Source organism: Brienomyrus brachyistius, chromosome 7, assembly GCF_023856365.1.
Source record: "Brienomyrus brachyistius isolate T26 chromosome 7, BBRACH_0.4, whole genome shotgun sequence".
NCBI lineage: Eukaryota > Metazoa > Chordata > Actinopteri > Osteoglossiformes > Mormyridae > Brienomyrus > Brienomyrus brachyistius.
In genome coordinates, this window is record NC_064539.1 from 25,751,487 (window position 1) to 25,767,295 (window position 15,809).

The 15,809-nt window shown below is 43.4% G+C and overlaps 1 protein-coding gene across 1 annotated transcript; it reads left to right on the forward strand.

Annotated features, from left to right (window-relative positions):
• Window positions 1–2,636: 2,636 nt before the first annotated feature.
• Window positions 2,637–15,719, forward strand: LOC125746624 (leucine-rich repeat LGI family member 3-like). The gene is made up of 10 exons (XM_049020839.1): window positions 2,637–2,808; window positions 2,960–3,186; window positions 5,226–5,297; window positions 6,055–6,126; window positions 7,220–7,291; window positions 7,505–7,576; window positions 8,483–8,652; window positions 12,739–12,903; window positions 13,127–13,217; window positions 13,593–15,719. Exons 2-10 carry the CDS (start codon window positions 2,972–2,974, stop codon window positions 14,320–14,322), a joined length of 1,659 nt encoding a protein of 552 aa, XP_048876796.1. The 5' UTR covers window positions 2,637–2,808; window positions 2,960–2,971; the 3' UTR covers window positions 14,323–15,719.
• Window positions 15,720–15,809: the final 90 nt, after the last annotated feature.

The window sequence follows — 15,809 nt, forward strand, 5'->3', positions numbered from 1 at the left end:
TTGATGCAAATTCCTGTTTTCTTAATCTGAAGCACTGATTATGGATTTCTGATCACTTACAAATTGTGTACAATAGTATCTATTTAGTTTCTCTTCTTTCCATGTATGTGCTGTAGGTTAGGATTCTGTGCATGTGATTAGAAAGCCACTGCTTCACGTCCCCAGGTCGAGTGATTGCAGCATTGGACCCTTGGGTAAGGCCCTTTCCTCCTGGGACTGCTCGACCCTGCATCTTCAGTTGCATGTCACTCTGGATAAAAGCATCTGCAAACTAAATTGAAATATCTGTAATAGTATTAACACTGCGGCAAGACAAAGTGGCAGTGCAATATCTTCCAGCCGGTGAGTAATCCTTCTGAGACAATGAGCCAGGCTTGATTTCAGGTTTGAGCCAGGCTTGATTTTAGGCTTGAGCCAGGCTTGATTTTAGGCTTGAGTCAGGCTTGATTTTAGGCTTGAGTCAGGCTTGATTTTAGGCTTGAGTCAGGCTTGATTTCAGGCTTGAGACAGACTTAATTTCAGGCTTGAGTCAGGCTTGATTTTAGGCTTGAGTCAGGCTTGATTTCAGGCTTGAGTCAGGCTTGATTTTAGGCTTGAGTCAGGCTTAATTTCAGGCTTGATTTCAGGTTTGAGCCAGGCTTAATTTCAGGCTTGAGTCAGGCTTGATTTTAGGCTTGCATGCTGTTAAATGTGGCTGCCCAACATGAAGCTGATACCCCCCATGCTGCCACAGTACGGAGGATCCAGTGAACGGTCATTGAATGGTCTTTAAAAGCTTTCAATATGCGGTAAAATAAACATACTGATGACATGGTCAATTCAGTGCTCTCTGAATATGTTTGTAAGCAATTTTTGATGCCAATAGATCCACAGGTGTATATGCATTACAGTTTTTCTCAGTTGCTTTAAACTAATTCTCAAATGAAGAAATTGCACATCACAAGCCACGTAACCATGTTTCTGCACTCGCTGCGATATGTGTCCAGATCAGCAGGAGTAACAAGATAACCCACTGTGTGAAACAGGCCTTTTACTTTCCCACATAAACATACATAAAATACTGTGTACATGTTTAATGTAACATATATCTTCATTTTTGTCAAAGCTTCCAGATTTGTATGTATGTATTTGTATCTGGATGTATAGCATTGTAATTTTGGATGTCCTGAATAAAAACAAAAATCCACCTAACAAATGTTACTGTATTCCTGTCTTGCAGAAAACAGCAATGTGGTAGAACCATGTAATGATTTCTAGAACATGAGTACATGTAGTTAACGCCACATAAAGTTGTGTACTACATCAGGAACCTCTACTTAAAATGAATGAGAACACTTCACTAGGCAAGGCATGATAAGACCAATTCAATTTGTTTATTTAATTCACTTGGAGTTTATTTTACCATAATTTTTTTATTGAAAACGAGAGGTATGCTGTCAAAAGAAAGTTCCAGAAAGCCACACCAAGAATATTAAAACCAATCTTTTCATGGTAAGAAACAAATTGGATGATAAATTATTGTTTTGAGGGTATTTTATGGCTGATCAGCACTGACCCGTCTAACATAAAAGATAGGAACAGAAAGGTAACACAGGACAAAGGCTAGGCAATGATTCAGAGACTTCACATTTAGGTGGCATTGATTAAATGGATGACATGAATGAGAGGTTTTGGATGGATTTCTTTTTGCTGGCTATCCAAATTATTGTGCTGCACTGCACACACTGGTCAGGGAAATGCACAGGCAGTTGAGAGAACCTCAAGACTGTTTAGAAAAACTCTCCAAAGCAACCAAGAAAAACTAATAGCAAATGGCAGTTTGTGCAGCTTTTTCAACACTTTTTTCATGCTTCCAGTAATGATTGTGATGTTGATGCTAGTTGCAAATCAAAGTCGTTAATGTTTCCCTTAACTTAACTCTGATCTGTAACCTCCTGGATGTCCAGTTTTCCCAGTCATTGTACATTCTTCTGCTCCCCCTAGTGGTTATCTGGTAGTGAGTCTGCTTTTTTCTTCCGTTACCGTGGTTTTGTAAAATGCAGCTTACAATAAGCATTACATTCACTGGAATACATGGCAGATGGCATGGTGGTGCAGTGCTCAGCACTGTCTCCCTCACACGTCTGTCTGGGCTCTCCGTGCGTGGAGTTCGCATGTTCTCCCAGTGTCCTTGTGGGGTTTTCTCCGGATACTCCAGATTACCCCCTTAGTCCGAAAACATACTACGGTGAATTGGGGTTACCAAGTTTCCCATAGGTGTGAATGGTCTGTGAGAATACCCTGCAGCTGGTTGAAACCTCATCCTTAGTTATTCCTTGGGTGGATAATGGGGTGGATGTACTGTATTAGTCTTAAATGAGGGGTGGCTGGTGCTGTTAAATTGCTGTTTATGAAACATGATCAATTCATTATTGAGTTTATTTGATGTAATGGAATCTTTTGGGGGGCGTCCATTCGTTTTTATTTTATTTTTATTCTTAAAGTGGCTTGGAAAGATGAGATCTATGCTGTTCTCCAAGGCCCCCTTGTGGTCCCAGCCAGGCTATGCAGGGTCCATGCAAAGGAGTGGTTAATAATTCAGCACCAACAGTGCTGAGCCTCTCTCCCACATACTGGCCCTAGGGTAGCAGCACTAGAGAGCACTGAGCAATGCAGTGATATGCAAACACACACAGAGCGAGGGAGCAGTAAAAGTCTACAGCTTTCATCCGGACCCCTGTTTGTTTTCACCCCTTTCCCTTTATTTTTGCTTTTTTTTGTTGTTTTATTAAGAAGCAAACATTGCTACAGCCGGTCGCTACGACAACAGTAAGATTTTTGTGCTCCCCGTTGCCTCGGCGACACTGGATTTTTCTATTTGTTTACCCGCTTGCCTGCTACTCTGCAGGAAGTGCTGGATTTGAGCGCCTTCCCTGCCTCCCTCGCTGGAAACATCTCCTCTCGCTTGTCTCCCCCCCAGCCCCAAGGAAGAATGTCTAGAGTTGGGCTCAGGAGGAGGCGACGGTGGTGTCGAGCGATCCCATGGACCCCGCTTGGCCTGCTGCTGTGCCTGGTGGGGGCCTCAGTGGCCCGGTGGGTCCCTAAAATACCCCACTGTCCCCCAACCTGCTCCTGCACCAAGGACAACGCCTTCTGTGTGGACACCAAGGCAATTCCCAAGAGCTTCCCGCAGGGCATCATCTCCCTGTGAGTGCGGCACCATGAAGCTCCCCATGCATCTGTCTGACTTCACGTTCGTCTCTTTTTGTCCTCATGTCCATACTTTTATCTGTCTGTCTGTCCTCACATTCGTTTCTTTATCCTCATGTCCATACTTATATCTGTCTATCCTCACATTCGTTTCTCTTTGTCCTCATGTCCATACTTTTATCTGTCCATCTGTCCTCACATTCGTTTCTTTGTCCTCATGTCCATACTTATATCTGTCTGTCTGTCCTCACATTCGTTTCTTTGTCCTCATGACCATACTTATATTTGTCCCTCTGTCCTCACGGTTGTCTCTCTCTGTTGTCACGTCCATCCATAGTTATATCTGTCTGTCCTCATGTCCGTATCTTTATCCTCATGTCCAAACTTATATCTCTTCTTATATTCTCCAGTCCTTCTGTCTGTATGTTTTCACATTGTTTCTGGTCCTCTTCATGTATCTCTCTCTTTTTCTGCCTTTATGTCCTTCCCTTTTGTATATCATGACAGTTTGTTCAGTGTCTCTCTTTATCCAGTGGCCTGTCCTTCTCTGTCTTTCTTTACCATCTGTCTTGATTGTCTGTCTCAGGTCAGGTGGGGCTACCTGTCTCTTTTATTCATTTGGGTATGCCTCAATTCTTCTCATGTTATTATAATATTTACAATAACTTCTTTTGTGTACTGAATGAATTATTAATAATTGGAAAGCTGAGTTATATAATGAATTACTGCACCCCCTACACAGTGACCTAAATAGAAATGATTTTTAATATCTGGTATATAGCGAGCAACAGCTATACATGTACTGTTGTGATAGCTCTACCTTCACAATTCTGGCATTCCATATTCTCATTGCCTTTCTGAAAATGGTTATGTAGTTGACGTATGTGTGGGGGGTGGCTGGGGGGAGTTGAGGTGAGGTTATGTCCCACAATACGATAAAATCCTTTTATCCAAAATAATGGAAACTCAATTTTATAAAAATCTGCGAAACCAATAAAAAAATTTAAGTATCCAAATGTCTTGTATTTTCCTTAGTTACTTGTGGTTAAGGTTAGGGCTGAGCAGGGGTTAAGGATGTCATTGTTGGGATTAGAGTTATGCCCATAGAAATAAATAGACAGTCTGTGTGTGTGTGTGTGTGTGCGTGTGTGCGTGTGCGTGCTATTAAATGTATATGTGCAGTTCTGCTGGAGCATAATTTTTATTGACAAAAAGCTGAGTGGCTCTAGAATTTGTAGGACGTCTTTGGCATTGTGAGAAAGGTCAATAATGAAACTTTATTTATAAACAGCTTTCCTTGACCAAAATGCTTCACATATGCATAACAAAGGTCCTGGGTTAATTCTTCAGGGCCTTTGTATCTCAGTAGGTTATGAAGTACAGTTGATGCATTTTTGGTCACTTAAAACCATATACAAATATGGGACAATGAGCCTCCTGTTGCATTGCAGTGTCTCCTGCTGTCCATGTGTATTTGTATGGCTCTGCAGGTTAGGAATCCGTGCCAATGACTGAAAGGTCACTGGATCAAGCCGTGTATATGGTACAGTGATGGGTCTTTTAACAAAGACCTTAATCGCAGTTGTTCTAGTGCTGCTTGCTGGCCACCCCTGTGTTTTGTTCCCCAGACGTGATCTCAACTGTGTGTGTGTCTCAGTACACTGGGATAAACTATAATAGCGTTGATAGATCCTAAAACTATTGTATTGTAATTTATTGTAAATTGACACACAATACAGATTTGCATTAATTATCATGTGATACAGAATGTAGATAAGTGGACTGACCATACAACGGAAAAAAGGCTTCTGAATTTTTGAGCTTTCGCTCTTTGCCAGGGGGGTCATGGTGTGACCTGTGGAGGCACCAAAGTCTAATCTGCAGTCACAGGAATTGTTTCTTATCACTGAAGGAAAAGCGTTAGAAGACAGGGGTTTGATAATGACTGGCTGAACAACAGTGGCATTGCTCAGTGTCACATGGGACAGCGATGGGCTTGTCAGCGTCCGCATCGTGTTCTTTTCTCGTTTCTGCAGCACCATGATAAACGTGGGTTTTACTGAGATCCCAGCGGGATCCTTCTCACACCTGCACCTGCTCCAGTTCCTGTGAGTAAAATCTGCACTCCTTTACGTCAGAGGAGCTCAGATCTACAAGTTATGAAAAAAAATATCATTATGCTTGTCAGCTGTCTCTCACTATCACTTATTTCGTAACAATTTCTTCTATTGCAGTATTTTCTAATATTTATAAAAACGTTGCATTGAGAAACAGAACTGCAGACTGGGAGATAAATCAAACACTTGTCTCTTTAATAATAAAATTGACACTTGTCACGCCCGGCTCGTCTGATCCTCGTGTGTGCCACGCCCCCCTGATTATCCACGTGTGCTTCCCCGATCGTACCCAGCTGTGTCTTGTTATTTTGATCTATTCTGTCTATTTGAGTCCATGTCTTGCCTGAGTCCTTCGTCCGTCATTGATGTTAGTCGATGTTCGAGCTACTGTTTTGTCCTGCCCATCCCGTACCTAATAAATCCCCAGTTTACCCCGTGCTTTGCCTGCCTGCTTGCTCTCTCGCCTGCCTGTGCGATCACCGCTTTACCAACGCGATCGCCACGGAACCTAACAACACTTCATTGCCGTTTACAGAAGTATATAGGGATTTACCCCATATGAAGGTGAGGCAAATCATACCAGAGCACCTGGAGTAGTTTTTGGGGTTGAGGGTCTTGCTGTAGGAACCAACTGAGATATGCTGACTCTGCCAGGCATAGCATTCAAATCAGCAAACTTCCGATCACAGGCCGAAGCTGCAGAGCTGCTGTACAGTAAGTGTGACCCCCTCTCTTTGTGTCTCTGTAGGCTGCTGAACTCCAACACGTTCACTTTGATCGCCAATGACGCCTTCGCTGGCCTCACACACCTGCAGTACCTGTGAGTTCCACCCCAGCCTGTAACATGCAGCTCAGATCCAGACAGATCCGTTAAATAATACCCATATGTCCATCCGTTTTCTGCAACTGCGTGTGCTGTGCCGGATGGCAGGGGGTCCAGAGCCGATCCCAGAGGCTACAGGCACTTAGCAGGGAACAACCCAGGATGGGGTGCCAACCTGTTGCCGGTCACATACACACACACCTATGGGCAATTTTGTAACTCCAATCAGCCTTCATGTTTTTGGCCTGTGGGGAGGAGACCAGAGAACCCAGAGAAAACCCTACAACAACATGGGGAGAACATGAAAACTCTGGCGGAGACTAGAACCTCCAGAGTTCCAGAGGTGTGAGGCGAACCACTGCAGCACCGTGCTGCTGCGCTGAATAATGAAAGCAAGAAAACCCCCTAAAAGTGCTGGGGATTCAAAAAACCAATTTGCGGCTTCCTGGGGGGGGGGGGGGGGGGACACTGTTAAGGTGGCTTAAGCTCCCAGCTCCATAATAATACTTCATTAGTCACTTAGTCAGGTCCTGAAAACACAGTCACTCTGGATGCTGGACCTAAGGACGATACAAAACACAAAGGCCCGGCCACTGTCATTACGCGCTTTTACACCAAAGTTCCAGCACTTGGTTCCGGTTTACAAGTCCCTCGGCTGTCTTGACCTGAAATTTTTGTAGCTCTCGGCCAGTTCTGTGTGTCACTTTCACACCACGCAGCGGAAACTGGGACCTTTATGCTAAATAAGCATGGGATATGCAAAAAGGTTAAATAAAATCCAGAAGTATAATAATAAAAATTGCAACTAGGATAAAGAATTTAGACAAGCCACAGTGTCAGCAGCCCAAACGTAAGCGTGCTGCTTTGTTCATTCTGTTTCCTCCGCGCCGTGACGATCCAGTGGTGGATGGGCTAGTTTCCACAATCCAAGGTTATTTGTGTCCTTTTCTGTCTATTCAGAAGTGACCTTTACTAAAGCATGTCTGTGGTGCACCGGATGTTTTAAAATGGTTATGTGAATGTGGATCTTCATCTGGAAGCCTTTGCACGTGTCCTTTCTTGTTGGTCCCATCTGTTTTCTTCCATTCAGGTTCATAGAGAACAATGACATCCAAACCCTTTCCACACACACCTTCAGAGGACTCAAATCCCTCATTCACCTGTGAGTGTCATTTTGACTTTACGTTTGCTGTTGCCTGCCATCGTAATCACAGAGAGGCTCCTTTTTGCAGCCACACCTGTCTGTTGTGTAGTTATCATGTTAGGCATAGATTTATACATTGTGTCTGTTGGATAACTAGATGGAATTTGTCATAATCTGTGACACAACAGCTTGCTGCACATAGCTGAGCCCACAGCCTCTTTTTACTGGCAGGTCTCTGTCCAATAACAACCTTCGGGTTCTTCCTCGAGATCTCTTCAGGCACCTGGACATCCTGACAGACCTGTGAGTACAAGACAGGCCTTATCTGAATTCTCTCAGCTTAGTACGACGTGGTAACAATTAGATATTTTCCAGAAGCAGTTCAGGTTAAGTAACTTGATTCAAGGGTTAAAAACAATGGCACAAAACTTTAAAATATGAAGCACACAGTTGCTGATCGGAGGTTTGGACCCCTTAGTGGTGCAGGTTGTCCACCTGAGTCTGGACCTACACGTATGAGATGTTTGGAGATGTAAGGAACTTAGTTAGCTGGTATAAAGTATTCAGACCTCTTCATCTGAACTTATATCATACCCCACGGCAGTATTATCCAACACGGTCCTCGGGGACCCCCAATGGTCCTCGTTTTTGTCCCCCCCCAGCTCCCTGCTAGACAGTCCACATTCAGGCAGGGAGCAAAAATGCGGACTGTCTGGGGGTGCCTGAGGACTGGGATGGGAAATACTGCACAAGGCAAAAGAGTAACAGGGAGCAGCGAGAGATTACCGATGAGCCTTTGAACAGATCCTTCACAGATTTCTGTGAGATTGGTCTAAAAATCACTCCCCAATTTTCCCAATTCATAGAGAATGAATTGTGGACTCATAAATGAATTGAATGATGATTTATCACAGAATAAAGGCAAATCATTATGAACAATACTTTATCATAATCAATAATGAATCCCTAAGTCATAATTGATTATTCTAAGATCATTGATATAACGTTTTAAATTCCATATTTATACTTCCACATTAGAGAGTGTTTTACAGTAATGTTTTGCATAATCAGGAACACTACTGGGACCTCTTGCACATACTAATCGATCTGTTCCTTTGAATGCCCATTGTGTAAACAAGCCCACGTATGTTGAAATCACTTGGCAGAACCTAATTGTTGGATTTACAAGATCCTGGTTTGTCTGGACAGGGACCTTCGGGGGAATTCCCTACTGTGTGATTGCAAGATGAAGTGGCTGGTTGAGTGGATGGGCAGGACCAACACCTCAGTACCACCAATGGTCTGTGCTGACCCACTCGAGTTCCGGGGCCGTCGGATCCGTGACCTTGTGCCTGAGGATTTCCACTGCATGAGTGCAGGTCGGACCCATGGGATCACTTTACTGCCGCTGGTTAGGCACAAAATAAAGCTGAAATGGTCCATGTCACTTTAAAAATAATGTCAATGTGGAAGATGCCAGGTTCTACTGAGCGTGTCGTGCTTGGGATAGACCTGTATTTTTTTCATGGAAATTTTGCTTTAGATAAAAGAATTAAATAGTTTTACTGCTGAAAGCCCAATAACTGCAGCCTCCTGTCAAAATTTCATCACTTCTGTCTTGGACCAACTGTCAAAAAGTGCTGCACCTTTAATTCTCCATGCCTGTTTCCCAATAATGATTCTGATTGGCTCATTTTCTGTGTAAGCCCCTCCCCCTCAAGGTTAACAAATGGCTTCTCAAGGGTCAAGGACATGCAAAAGTTCAACAAGTTTCAGCAGCTCCCCCCATAATGGCATAAGTAACAAAAATGAAATAAATAAAACATTTTACAGTGGCAAAATGGCAAAAATTAAATGCTTGAATTTTAAAACAAATAACCTCTTTTTCGTGACCTTATATCAGAAAAAGAATTTGAGACAAAAATAAGTAGTTTAGACAAATATTTAGAGGTTGCACTTCATTTGAAGTGTCATTCAGATGTAAAGAACTGTCAGGCTATGAAAATACCACTGCTCATGAAACTGCCCTGACTGTATTTGTTTGTCTGTGGTACCTAGGGGCAGTTTTGGTCGCTCTAGCATTCTTTGACCCTTCTGTTACGGTTGTTTGACTGAAAAATAAGGAAAGTGGCGTGTTTGGGCTGAGATTGTAGAGTTTTGATATCAATTGTTTACGAATCATGGTGTTGAATACCAACCTGAAATTAATAAATAACATTCTCAAACAGGTGTGGGCCTCTATGTGGTTAAGACTGGTGTGGAGAACAGATAAAATAGCATCTTCAGTGGATCTTTCCCCTTTATGTAAACTGATATCAGTCCAGGGCTGTTGCAATGTTGTACTTGATGCTTATACATGTTACGAAGAACTTTGGCACAGGGATAATGGTTGTGGCTTTTAGGCAGTTGAGTAATACAGCAAGCAATAGGAAGGAGTTGAAGATGCTGGTGAGGCCATCTGTTAGATGGTCATCACACTCCTTGAGGATCCATCCTGGCACACCATCCAGTCCAGGGGCTTTTCCCACATTGATCTTTCACAGGACTTGCTTGAAATCATGGGTGCACACCGCCAACATTTGATCTACTGTGGATTCGCCCTTTCAAAACGTGTAGAAGTGTGTGTATTTAGGTCATCTGGCAGGGAGTGTGTTGGCTGTGATGAAGTGTGTGTTGCTGCTTTTGTAGTCTGCTGACAGCCTCCAGCTTGGCTGTAGCTCTGCAAAGCTCTCGCCAAAGCAAATGATGCTGAGCCCCAACCAGCGCCAACACAAGGGCAATGCTCTTGTACACCCATTTTCTAATAAATTACACTTTCCTGGGGGAACACTTTGTGAACCAATGCATGGGGAATGATGGAGTGCACAGGGTTTACGGAGTAAGTTGATGCTGGATAATGATTTGGAGGCATATCTCCACTCTTTTGAAGTAGTTGCTAACCGAGATGGGTGGAACCCAGAGGAGTAGAGTAATATTCTTTACTCCTTTCTCACAGGATATACTCAGAGGGCTTATTATGAGTTTTTAATTATGGAAACTGGACAATACTCCCTGCTGAAGTGGGAGATCCTGTGCACGGGCAGTGCAGGAGTTCCATGAATGGAATTATACCTTGATAGTGTCCCAACAAACTGAAATAGCGCACCATCCACTGATTGCTGCAGGCCGAGGAACTCGCAGCCACCCCGACTGTGAAACAGGTGACCATAAAGACTATGTGCAGGTGCTGAAAAATGCTTTACAGATGATCGTTGGATTGTAGAAGTTACCAAGTGGGTGGATGTCACCTGTTCTTTGGAGAAAGACAAGTCCTCCCAGAGGGAGAGGAACTCCTCACAGGGAGATGAGAACTACGCTGCAGCAGCAGCTTCCACAGGTGTCTTTCCACCCTAGAAGAGAGATGCCCTAAATCTTCCAGAGAAGGTGCATAAGTTATGGGAGCTGGCTCTAAAACCTGAAAGGTGGGATGTATGGTGCATAGGTAGACCACCTGGACCTCTACAGCCTCCAATGTCAAGCTGTAGGCACACAGTGCTGAACTCTAGAAGGTCTATTACTCTGGCTTACGGAGTCACCCTGTGAATAGTTAATTGCCCCTCGTGTGCATCGCTTCCAGATACTCTGCACTGCCAGCCAGCTGGAACATCCCATAAAAACCTGGGATCAGAAGATCAGAACGGTACCCAAACGTCCTGAACCTTTACTGATTGAGAGAGTTGTCCAGTGAATAGGTCTGCTATCAAGAATAATGGAGACAAGATTGCCCGTACTTCAGAATTTACAACCAGTGCTCGAGGGAGAGGGGGAAATGGAGAAACCGAAAGCTTTCTGATCTAACCCGGGAATCTTCCTTTCTGAAGGCTAAGAAAGAGGACAACTGCCTCAAGCACTGCTGGGAACAGGGCTTATTTATCTGTGGGGTACCCAGAGGGAAGGAAATGCTCCTGCAACATTACTTGGTACACAGTAACCGCCTCTATTTCATTATGACCTGAGGGGAAAAGGCAACCAATCGGCTTGTACCGAGGTTCAAAATGATCCTACCCCCCATTTAGAAGACTACATTCATCACTTCTAGTAGCAATATACTATTCTATTCGACTTTATGGAGCCCTACCCATGTTCCAGTGGCTCAAGGATGAAGTCCTGTGATTACAACAGACCTACTCCTTTGCCTACCTATATAATGTAATCGCACCCTCATATCAGCCCTAAGAAGTGTCAGGTGGGGCTCACTTAAGCCTAATACCCCACCTTTCAGATTGAAATTGGGCTCCTGATGTCCCAACAGAAGACGGCCACCACCAGCCAGGATGCCCATGGCTAATGATTCATACAATGGTGCATGCCTTCCTGGGGTTGGCAGGATATTATAGGTATTCATTTCTTTGTTTCCCTCCTTAACTGTGCCGCTCTCAGATTGGCTGAAATGGGGGACTTCAGAGAAGGTCAGGTCCACATACTACCCTTGCTGCCAAAATAACTACTTTGTGGCCCTGCTTTGGGCTGGTACTTTGTGTAAAATTACATATCCAACACTGACCTCAGTCCTGTGCTGGCCCATAATTTTGTTTGTGAGGAACACCTTGCAATGTACCAGAACACGAAACTTCCAGCCTGTGATGCTACATTTTTAAAGAAAGGCTTGGCCATCAAATGGGCCATCAGAGAGCATGTCCAGGTGACACTACTCTCTCATAATGGACCAAATCCGTGGATGGCCCACACCAAGGACAATAACATCAATGTCAATTGTTGGTTCCTGCCTCTCCAAGACTTCTCATTCCAGGTGCAGCACCAGCCAAGAAGGGCAACACATCAAGACTGATGACTTGTCCTATTTGCATTTTCTGAGGGCTGAGGATCTGATTGGCTCAGAGTAACTTTATGGAGGTGGGAGTACCACAACATCACTTCCACAACCCAAAAATTCTGCTAAACCTAACTAAATGACAGGTAGCGGCTATCCTTGGTCAGGACCATGGACAGATACTTTCAGCACCTCAATTTTGGATCAGCTGGCTTACAGTTAGGAAGGCTCCCTGCCAGAGACAGTTCGGCAAGCATCTGACCACGGCTTCCAACCTGGCCACAGCTCTGTAATGAAGTCGAGCCCCAGTTAGAGCCAACTACCACCCCATGCTTACCTACTGTATGTGCCTCGGTTCTTGTTGCAATACAAAATATGCAAGCGAATGGCCCTTGCCAATTGATGCAATAGTGCTAATTGAGGAATATTGCTAATAACTGTTGTAACAGTTTGTACAATGGATGTTAACCATGGTCCCTTGGCAAATGTTCATTAGTTTCCATGTATCTCTTACACGATATGTAGTACACACCTACAAAGAACATTTCGGTTCAATGCACAGTGAATACTGTAAAGGTGTTAAAAATTTAGTCTTTAATAGTCAAGCAGAAGATTATAAAGATGACTGCTCTGTCCCCCCTCCTCTTCCCACCAGACTTTGCAGTGTATGAAACCTTCCCTTTCCAGTCAGTGTCTGTGGAGTCCTACACCTTAAATGGAGACCTGTTCGTCGTGTTTGCACAGCCTTACACGGGAATCTGCACACTGTATGCGTGGGACGACATGGGGCAGGCCTTCAGGAAGCACTACAACATCACTTGTGAGTCTAAGATGGTTTAGGAGTAGAGTGAACTGTGGTGACATTAAAAGAACTTCTGTCTCACTATTAAAGTTGGTCTTAATGTTAGACTTGCGGTTAAATATTTGATTCAGTGTTCCTATTCACCTTTTATAGGCTTTAGTTAGGCAATGGAGATTGTGACATCACAGCTACATGGCATTGCAGTTTAACTTAGTCGTTTTGTGCTGATTTTGTGTTTTAGCTCATTCAGCCATCCACTGCAAACCTGTAGTCATCAATAACATGGTGTTTTTGGTGCTGGCTCAGCTTTTTGGGGGATCCTACATTTACAAGTGAGTTTTCATCATTATCTACAAAGTTGTTGGTTGGAATCCTGCCCCCGGGCAATTTGTATGTGGAGTTTGCATGTTTTCTTGGTGTTTGCATCCATTTTCACACTGTCATCCTGCAGTCCATCATATGGTTAAATGAATTGGTATCTCTAAATTCCCAATAGTGGGAACATGTGTACTATGTGATGGACTGGCATCCTATCCTGTGCGTCTTACCAGTTACATGCCAAAGCAGTTAACACAGTATCATAATTCACAAAAAGATAAATCATAAGTCACACAAGTATTTTTGGTGAATAATGCTGCAAATAAAGGTAGGAGAAAGTTGTGCGATTGTATAACAGGCATTAGATCCCGTTACTCTTGTTTTATCAGGTGGGAAGAAGCTTCCCAACACTTTGTAAAGATCCAGGACATCGACACAGCCCGTGTCCTGAAGCCTAACTTCGTGGAGACTTTCCAGCTGGAAGATGATTTATTTTTTGTGATGGCTGACAGCTCCAAAGCTGGCTTGACCACCCTGTACCGCTGGAACGGCAATGGCTTCTACTCCTACCAGTCTCTGCACCCATGGCACCGTGACACACACGTGGAGTTCCTAGAGGTAGACGGCACGCCGTGGCTGATTTTGTCCAGCATCTCCCAGCCTCCAGCTATCTACAAATGGAACCGGAGCCGGCGCCAGTTTGCCTTCTCTGGTCACCTGCCCGATGCGGCAGATGTGTGGATGGTGAGGCATTTCAATGTCAGCGGTACGCTCTACCTGTGCCTTGGGCGCTTCATTGGTGACTCTCATGTGCTGCGCTGGGAGGGTCAGCAATTCGTGGAAGTTCAAACGCTGCCGTCTCGTGGCTCCAAGGCTGCGTTACCCTTTACTGTTGATGGCCGCCAATATCTGGTCCTGGGCAGTGATTACTCCTTTTCCAGGGTTTATCTGTGGGACAAAGAGGAGCAACGCCTCTGGCCCTTTCAGGAGCTCAATGTCCGTGCACCTCGGGCCTTTAGCCTAATCTCCATCAAAAATCAGGATTTTCTGTTTGCAGCCAGCTTCAAGGGTAAAACTTTAGTCTATGAACACTTGATGGTAGACCTCAGTGCCAAGTAGACCTAGGAATAACTAACTGGTGATTCTATGCATTGAGTGTGTGTGTGTACTACAATAGATGTCTGGAATATAGAGTGATATATAGAGAGTCATAAAGTGTGTTAGAGTGGATTCTTAGTCTGGGGGATGCGACATGAAGTGACAGATTTACTCAAGTTGCTCAGAAATAGTCGTGAAATTCCATTACTCTTATGATAAAAACATCTGAATATTTGAGTACAGCCAGCAGGGTAACTGTGCAATCAGCATTTTATACTATACAGTCAGGAAACTAAGTAGTTAACATTAAGTAGTTAACTAAGTAGTTGACATCCTGATGTCATGGAGTAAGTACAAACAGGTTTGTTCGGGCCTGAAAGGCTTTATTAATGTTGCAGAGTGGAATCATAGATTTTCATGTGCTGTCTTGCCTTCAACATTCACTGTAGAAGGCAGCCAGTCAATATGAGAGCTAAATAAAGTAATAGTTTAAGCTTTTATCTCATCTAACCGTGAGGCTGCTGTGCCTTTTAACTGCGTATGAGTGTGTTGGTGGGTGTCTCAGCTCGCCGCTCTTCAAATCAGAAAGTATGTACGTCTCTTGTCACATGCTGAAGAATAATTTCCATACGTAGTTTTGTAGTACACGCAGCAGTCACATCTTCAGTCGGTTGTCATTGGAAGTTCCCTACTGCTGGAGTGATGTGAGTATCTCGCAGCTGTAGGTGGTGGCTGGGTGGATAGCGGGTTACACTTGGTATTTTTGGGCAATGGCGTGTATGCTGGAGTATGTGAATAAAGTGCGTGTTTCCTTCAAATAAACTAGAAATGAAGAAAAGAATGCATCCAACAAGACAAATGACAACATGACAGCAAGTCAGTGAATTTAGCTTCAGTAAATTTAAGTTACCCTACGGAATGTATCTGTGTCTTACAATAGATTCCATTTTCATCAGTGTGTATCTCACTTAGTGTTGAAGAATACAGTAAGAGGACATGAAGCATGAAAGTGGGAGGAATCAATATTCGCCATCCCACATGTTTCTGAAACTAATTTACATACTTTACTTAGTCCTGAAGGACAGGCGATCTTCAACATTAATGCATGAAATTAACTCTTTGAGATTTAATAATGTATTTTTTTCTTGTATACAATATCATTTTGTATATGTGGGACAGTAAATAACATGAGAAAATGCATCTTGTAGAGTGTTTGCTAAAACACACTGTTTATCATACTGTTACATCATACTGTACAGTCTATTTTTTTTAACAACGCCAAAAAAACTTTCCTTCCTTTGTTTTCTCTTGCCACTGGGTCTTCCTTAGTTATTTCTCAGCCAAAATACAACAATACAAGAAGGCATGTTGGTGTGAAAATAAATTATCATAGAAATAAAATCACTCTATTAAAAATACTTATATCCAGACTTGGGTATTTTGTGTATGACTTCATGTGCAAAGCTTGGTATTATTATAATTTTTAATTTTAAAATTAATTTTAATTT